Genomic DNA, 8,130 nt, shown 5'->3' on the forward strand with positions numbered 1-8,130 from the left:
GGCGGGCGCGCAGGGCAGGAGGGCGCCCAGGCGCAGCGAGCCCCCTGAGCGCACCAACTCGCCGCAAGGCTGCGGGTGGCCGCGGGCAGGACCGGGTCCCAGCGCCAGCACCAGCGCTAGGTAGAGCCACAGCGAGCACCGCACAAACTCCATGGCAAAGTTCCGGCTCAGATCGGAGCCACCGGGGACACCGACCTCGAGGGAGCGGGGATCGTGGCCCGCCGGGTTAGCCCTCCCCGCGCGGCTCCACCCACCTGCGTCGCCCCAGCGGCTCCGGGTCCGCGCCACCGGTACTTCGCGCCGGGCGGGCTCTAACCCATCCCTGCTCAGAGCCCGGGGATCATTTCTCCATTCTACAGATGAGGAAACCGAGGCTCCACGTCAGGGAGGGGTTTTGTGGCAAAATGGGTTCCCACTCACATCCTGCTCCTTCCCAGGATCCCCGAACCCCCTCCCAGCCTGGGAATGTCACCCATGCTCAGACAGGGAAACGGAGGCCCGGGAGGGGTCAGGATTTGCCCTAGGCCACTCTAGAGGCGCCTCCCAATTCTAAGAGGCAGTCCCTACCCAGACCAGCCCATCTGAGTTTGTTCTAACACTGTGTGCATCCTGGGGAAACTGAGGCAGGCATGCTGGGTGGGACTCATCGGGTAGACCTCTGACCCTCCAGCCATGGGAAGGTCAGCTTAGACCAGGGATCTCCTTTATACCCTTCAAGACCCAATGCCAAATGCCCCTGCTCTGAAAAATGTTCCCTGCTTGCCCCTCAGAAAGGTGCAGACACCCACCCCCCACTGAAGCTCTCCCTGACTCCATTATCTGCTCACACACTATCATCTTGTTCGTTCATTTGCTTTCTGATTTCCTGTCTGTCTCCTCCACCAAGCTCGGGGAGGGGAGGGGAAGGGAGGGGAGGGTCTGGGGCTGGCTTGTTTCCTGCTCTGTCTCTGGTGCTTGCACATAGTAGGTTCTCTATAAGTGCTTGCTACTGGAGCAACTGCTCAGACAAGCATGCTTGGTCACGTCATCCTGCCTTGCTCCCTACTGTCCACCAATCCCCAACCTGTTATGGATTGAATCATGTCTCCCAACAATGTGTTGTAAATCCTAATCTCTGTGCCTGTGGTTATAATCCCATCTGGAAATGGGTTGTCTTTGTTACGTTAATGAGGCAGGATTGGTGTCTGGTGTGTTGCGTTGTTAGGTACAATTGAGTCGGCTCTGACTCATAGGGACCCCGCGTACAACAGAACGAAACACTGTCTAGTCCTGTGCCATCCTCACAATGGTTGCTACATTTGAGCCCATTGTTGCAGCCACTGTGTCAATCCATCTCGTTGAAAGTCTTCCTCTTTTTCACTGACCCTCTACTTTACCAAGCATGATGTCCTTCTCCAGGGACTGGTCCCTCCTGATAACATGTCCAAAGCGTGTGAGATGAAGTCTAGCCATCTTTGCTTCTAAGGAGCATTCTGGCTGTACTTCTTCCAAGACAAATTCATTTGTTCTTTTGGCAGTCCACGGTATATTCAATATTCTTTGCCAACCCCGTAATTCAAAGGCATCAATTCTTCTTCCGTCTTCCCTATTCATTGTCCAGCTTTCGGGTGCATGTGAGGTGACTGAAAACACCATGGCTTGGGTCAGGTGCACCTTAGTCTTTCAAGCGACATCTTTGCTTTTTAACACCTTTAAGAGGTCTTTTGCAGCAGATTTACCTGGTACAATATGTCGTATGATTTCTTCACTGGTGCTTCCATGGATGTTGATTGTGGATCCAAGTAAAATGAAATCCTTGATGACTTCACTCTTTTCTCCGTTTATCATGATGTTGCTTATTGGTCCAGTTGTCAGGATTTTTGTTTTCTTTATGTTGAGGTGTAATTCATACCGAAGGCTGTGGTCTTTGATCTTCAGCAGTAAGTGCTTCAAGTCCTCTTCACTTTCAGCAAGCAAGGTTGTGTCATCTGCATATTGCAGGTTTTAGTCTTCCACTAATCCTGTGTAGGGTGTATCTTGAGTCAATCTCTTTTGAGATATAAAAGAGATTAAACAAGCGAGCAGAGGAGCAGAAGCTGAAGAGACAAGGACCTTTCCCCAGAGCTGACAGAGAGAAAGCTTTCCCCTAGAGCTGGTGCTCTGAATTTGAACTTCTAGCTCCCTCAACTGTGAGAAAATAAACGTGTTTGTTAAAGCCACCCACTTGGGGTATTTCTGTTATAGCAGCCCAAGATGACTGAGACAGCTTCCCTTGTGTGCTGTAGGTCTCCCTGTGTCAAACGACTTGGGGTCCTTCCTGTGGCCCTGGCATCTAGCAGGCACTTAAACACTGGCTGAATCAGGGAAAGAGTGAAGGAAGAGCTTCCTCCCAGCCCAGGCAGCACCCTGACAGGAAATTCTCTTTTTCCATTCCCCTAGGTCGGGGAGGAGGAAGCAGAGCCAAACAAGGCTCTGAAGGAGTTGGGAGTCTCCCAAGATCCTGCAGGACAGCAGGGGCAGCCGCCTCAGGCACAGAACATTCCATCTCTAATGAATGAATCTCCACTTGGCTCAGTTTTCTCACACGCGCGCGCGCGCACACACACACACGCAAATTCATCTCTTTTTGGAGCCAGTTTGAGAGAGAGGGAAAAACAATCCATTAAATAGATAAAAATGCTGAACACCAGCCAGCAAAGGGAGCTGAACCTTGAGATCGCTGCACCAGGGCCTGAGGGGCTCCGCTCCAGGTGACCAGGGGGCCACCTCATCCAGCCACCTGGCCACACACATCCTAGGAGCAGGACAGGGAGGGTCCCGCATTCTTAACCCCTCCCCCTGAAGCCAGGGCAGTCATCACACAAGCGACCCTCCTGCCTTCAGGGGAGCCCCACACTCGGCACTCACCCACCCTGGTTCCAGGTCATAGGGGATCCTGGGTCCGCCTGCCCTAGGGCCGCCCCATCCGTGGGCTAAGTTTCTTACCGAGGGAGCGTGGGAGACCTCAGAGAGAGGGGAGGGGTCTTGGGGAGGGGCCTCAGCTGCTGTTCAGTCGGGCCAGTGAAGGAAACTTGCTGAGCGTGGAGCGAGCACAGCCAGCTGCGTCCCACCCTCATGGGACTCAAACTCAGGGATGTCATCTGAAGCTGCCCCCTCTCTGGTTCTCACCAGCCTACCCTCTGCCTTCTCTGGATTCCTGCGGTCTGGGACCTTTGCGCTGTCCCTGAGAGTGCGGGAATGATGGCAAAGTGGAACTTGGGACACCTGTCACACCTGCAGCATACCTGCCACGCATAACCTCCCCAAGGCTCCTTGCAGGCCTAGGAGGGGAGACACGTCCCCATTTTACAGAGAAGTAGACAGAGTCTCAGAGCTGGGCGTGGCTTACCAGGACACATGGCGATTTAGGCCCTGGAGGGGGTGGGGCCAGCAGGCTCTGCCCCTCACCTCCAGCCTCGGCGGTAAAACAGGGGTGGTGGATGGTGTCCTGCAGATCTGCCTGCCAGATTCTCAGTCCTTCGTCCGCCCGCTGCCTTGGCCACCTCTGCGCCTGCAGAGGAGCCCGCGACCTTTGCATCCAGGGACGGCGGCGGCCAGGAGAGGCGTTGTGGGCGCCGGGCTCGAGGCCCTCCCTGCGCATGATAATTGTCGCTGCTGGGACACCAGCCCAGTGCTCGCCCGTCGTCTGCGCGCTGGTTGTCCACAGCACGGGCTCAGCGGCAGTGCCCGGCCGGGGGCCGCCTGGGAGAGCGGAGGCCCCTGGAGTGGCGACCTCATCTTCCCTGTCCAGGGGTGATGCCACAGCCTCACCCCAGCCCTGCGGAAACCACTGAGGCAGGATGTCCGGGTCCGGAAGAGTGCGGGAGTAGGAACAGGGGAGGTGTGAGCTGCCCCTCAGGAGGAGCCGGGGGAAGGGCCACGCAAGGCCTCCGGGACACAGGCGAGCAGCCCAGCTCCCTCCCGGGACCTGAGCAGACACAAGCTCAGGCCAACCGGCTGCTTCCCGGACCTCCTGAACACACCATCTCTCTCTAGGCCGATAGGCAGAGCAGGCTGGGAGATGGGGGGCTTCATGGGACCCTCAGCACGGGCTCCGAGGGGAACAGACTTGGCAAGAGGACCACTGAGGACGCTGGTGTGGACCCTGGCCATCGGGACTCTCTGGCCCCCTAGAGACTATGGGGTGGGGCGGGGACTCCTTCCAGCCCCAAGTTTCTCAGATGCTGACCCCCACAGGAGCCTGGCCCACCAGAGGGAACACAGCCGCCCCCTCCCTGCTGCCACCCTACAGCATCTGTGACCTCCGATCTCCATGTTCCCTCGAGTGATGGCGCTTGGTGCAAGGCCCCTGTGTGTGTGTGAAGGGGTGTTTTATGAATGACAGAGACCCCTCATTCCACATGGGAGAGAGGCCCTGGGTGAGGGTCCAGGAGAGTGGGGTGACACACAGCAGTGCCCGAGGCCAGGCGTCCTGACGCCCAGCAGTGGGGCGGCCAGTGGAGAGGGCACAGAGCCCCAGAACGGGAGGAGGACGTGCCAGCTGAAAGCATGAACTCAGCGCTGGCAGCCGTTTGGGCTCCATTAAATCGCAAGGATTTTCCGGATTATTAAGCAGGGCTGTCAGTCAGGGGCAGCTCTCTGAAAGGTTCCAGCGGCGGCCCTGAGGCCCATGCATCTGGGCTGGGCTCCAGGTACTGGCCTGCAGCTGGCTGAGTCCCCGGGGCAGTGGGAGTCCTTGACGCGGCAGGAATGGTCTGGTCGCACAACTGAGCCTCGCTGGGGGATCCTGGCCCCCCAGTCACTTGTCCTGACCCGGGGTGGGTGGACTTGTGGCTGTCACAGGGAGGGAAACCGTGCACCCTAGCCTGCGCCTGCCGCTCTGGGGCTGCCCGACCCCGCCTTCCCCTCAGGGGCTGCACCTGCTCACAGCTGTCACCTTTGCCAGGTGTGGTCACTCTCATCTGCAAACAGGTGCCACTCGGCACTCAGGGGAGACAGGCGTGGCCCCCTCCCCCACCTGAACCTCTCCAGCTGGGTGGGTGGACGGCCCCGTGGGCGATGCCACTGTTTCCCAGGTAAGGAGACTGAAGCTGGCAGATAGGGGGCCTCGGCTGGGGTAGGGAAGGAGCAGGGGCCGCACAGGGCCTCAGGGGGGTCTGAGGGCACCTCACCCTCCACTGCCCCTGCCCTAGCCAAGCCCCCTCAGCAGCTGGAACTTCTGGCGTGACCCACTGTCGCCGAGACAATGCCAACTGAGCGGCGCCCCTGCCTCTTCCCTCCATGCCTAGGCCTCCTGCCCGGTCCTCTGTCCGCGCACTAGATCGGAGACACGGCAAGCACGGAGGCCGGGAGGAGAGAGGCGTTCACATCGTTTTTTTTTTTTTAAAAAAAGCAACAACAAAAAGAACAGCACCAACAGGAAACAACGCGTTAGGAAAGACACCAGTGGAACAATGCTTAGATGACCTGGCGCCACCTCCAAAGTAAAACAACGAAATACAAAACCAGCAGAGAGGCGCGCTCAGGGTCCCGGGCGGGTGCGGTCCCGGCAGGCGTGGCTCCCACGCCGAGCTCACTTGGCCGGCCTGGTGATGATGCGCGTGGAGAAGTCGAAGAGGTCCCGGTTGATCTTGCGCAGGTTGCGCACCTCCTCCTCCAGCTCTGTCACGCGGATGCGCAGCTGGTCCTGGCCGCCCAGGACGCTCTGCGGGCAGACCCGGCGTTCAGAGGCCAGAGGAGCCCCGCCCGCCCCACCTCCACGTTCTACCACGGTGCCTCTACCCCACAGCTGTAGGTACCAGGGTCGCAATGCGGAGGGGGAGACACTGTGCAGGGCAGGGGTCGGGGACTGGTGGTACCTCCTCTTTAACCAACAGCTCCCTCCGTGGCCTCCACAACCCCTACTCAGCGCCATCCACGCTCAGCTTTCCAGGGCTCCACCCCGAGACACCGACCCTCCACGCCCCCTCAGGCTCCGCCCCTCCAGGGCTTCCCCTCCACGACCCCCCACCTCAGGCCCCACCCCTCCACGTCCCCCACCCCAGACCCGCCCGCCCCAGTCGGCCGCACCCACCTTCTCCATGGTGCTGCACATGACCCCATGCAGCTGCTCCGCCCGCTCCAGGTAGCTGGGCTCTGAACCCTGCAACAGAGGCTGCGTCAGCGACCACCCCAGGTCCTGAAACACTCGTCTGTCCTCTGCCCCCCGCACCAAGCGTCCCTGCTCCCAGGAACTCTGCGCTAGAGACCTGTCTCTCCGTCTCTTCAAATCAGGGTCTGTGCTTCCAGGACCCTGGACCAAGGTTCCAGCATTCTCTGCACTTAAGCTCTGGGCCGCAGCCAGGCGTGGACCCTGTCACGTGGTCACTCTCCCTCACGATGGCATCTGCCAGCCCGCCTGGCCACCTCCAACCCCCTGTCCACTTTGGGAAGACGGAGAACGATCCCAATCTCCTGCCGGCAGGAGGACACAGATAACGTCCTGCCTCCCTGACGCCGGCGGGCGGGCGGGTGAGTGCCCAGCAGACAGGAAAGTCAGTTTGCACCTCAGGTGAGAAAGAACCGTCTGGGGGGCATGTCCACTGGTCCTGGAACACCATCGAGGACGAGATGGGCGTGGGGCAGCCGGAGCAGTGGGGCTCCATTCCACTCGGGGTCGGCCTGACTCGGCTCGCCCAAGGACCCCGGGAGGTATTGGACTCCCTGACCCCCTCGCAGCCCATCCCCCAGCCACAAAGCTCCCTGGGAGCCCTGCGCTGGGGTGTGGAACATTCCAGAAGTCAGGACCGGTGGGCGTGTCACGGTCCTCGGACCCTCACCGCGCAGCCGCAGGAGCTGCCGGTGATACCTGTGCCCCCTCCCCCCACGTGCGTGGACAGTTCCCGTGGGCGAGGCCCGGGGGGCGCACCTGCCGGTGGAGGCCCAGGCGCAAAGTGAGGGCCCCACGGCGCGGCTCGTCCCCATGCTCAGCCCCCAGCAGGTGCTTGTTGAAGTGTGGCAGCGGCAGGCTGGGCCTGAGGTCGGAGCTCAGCATGGTCACCGGCGCCAGCATGATGAAGGCGTTGGTCACGGGGCCTGCGGGGCGGGGGTGGGGGGTGAAGTGGGGGGTTGGGGGGAGTCGGCCCGACCTCACCCCCGCCCACCAGGCGCAGAGGCTTCCAGCCGGCTCTTCCCTGGGCAGCCGGGACCCAGCTGCAGCCTGCCTCACCCCCTCTGCCCACACGGAACCCAGTGCGGTCTGCCAGTCCAAAGAGGCTAACACCCGCCAGGGCCGGGGTACAGGGGGCCCACCTCTGAGGGTCACGGCATGCCCACAAGGCCCCCTTCCCCCCTCCCCCCGGGATCGCCCCACCTCTGAGGGTCACGGCATGCCCACAAGGCCCCCTGCCCCCCTCCCCCTGGGATCGCCCCACCTCTGAGGGTCACGGCATGCCCACAAGGCCCCTTGTGCCCCCTCCCCCCGGGATCACCCCACCTCTGAGGGTCAAGGTATGCCCCCCACTGCCCCCTGCCCCCCGGGATCGCCCCACCTCTGAGGGTCATGGCATGCCCACACTGCCCCCTGCCCCCTGGGATCCCCCCACCTTTGAGTCACGCTATGCTCACATTGCCCCCTGGTGGTCCCCCACCTCTGAGTCACACTATGCCCACACTGCCCCCTGGTGGCCCCCCACCTCTGAGTCACACTATGCCCACACTGCCCCCCGGTGGTCCCCCACCTCTGAGTCATGCTGTGCTCACACTGCTCCCTGGTGGCCCCCCACCTCTGAGTCATGCTATGCCCCACTGCCCCACTGCCCCCTGGTGGCCCCCCACCTCTGAGTCACGCTATGCCCCACTGCCCCACTGCCCCCCGGTGGCCCCCCACCTCTGAGTCACGCTATGCCCCCACTGCCCCACTGCCCCCTGGTGGCCCCCCACCTCTGAGTCACGCTATGCCCCACTGCCCCACTGCCCCCCGGTGGTCCCCCACCTCTGAGTCACGCTATGCTCACACTGCTCCCTGGTGGCCCCCCACCTCTGAGTCATGCTATGCCCCACTGCCCCACTGCCCCCTCCCACCTCTGAGTCACGCTATGCCCCACTGCCCCCCGGTGCCCCCCACCTTTGAGGGTCACGGTGCGAACACACTGCTTGCTCTGCACATCCCAC

The 8,130-nt window shown here is 61.3% G+C and overlaps 2 protein-coding genes across 2 annotated transcripts in view; both read right to left on the minus strand.

Moving 5' to 3' along the window:
• The window catches only part of GRIN3B (glutamate ionotropic receptor NMDA type subunit 3B), a 9,397-nt gene extending 9,244 nt beyond the window's left edge, over window positions 1-153 (minus strand). Inside the window, 1 exon segment of the mRNA XM_004391429.1 lies at window positions 12-153. Within this exon segment, the coding sequence (XP_004391486.1) occupies window positions 12-153 (142 nt within the window).
• Window positions 154-5,407: 5,254 nt separating this feature from the next.
• The window catches only part of WDR18 (WD repeat domain 18), a 10,091-nt gene continuing 7,368 nt past the window's right edge, over window positions 5,408-8,130 (minus strand). The window contains 4 exon segments of the mRNA XM_004378522.3: window positions 5,408-5,683; window positions 6,053-6,121; window positions 6,887-7,053; window positions 8,084-8,130. The exon segment at window positions 8,084-8,130 is cut by the window's right edge and continues 33 nt beyond it. Of these exon segments, the coding sequence (XP_004378579.1) occupies window positions 5,552-5,683; window positions 6,053-6,121; window positions 6,887-7,053; window positions 8,084-8,130 (415 nt within the window). The 3' untranslated portion in view covers window positions 5,408-5,551.

This window comes from Trichechus manatus, unplaced genomic scaffold, assembly GCF_000243295.1.
Source record: "Trichechus manatus latirostris isolate Lorelei unplaced genomic scaffold, TriManLat1.0 scaffold00057, whole genome shotgun sequence".
NCBI classification, from domain to species: domain Eukaryota; kingdom Metazoa; phylum Chordata; class Mammalia; order Sirenia; family Trichechidae; genus Trichechus; species Trichechus manatus.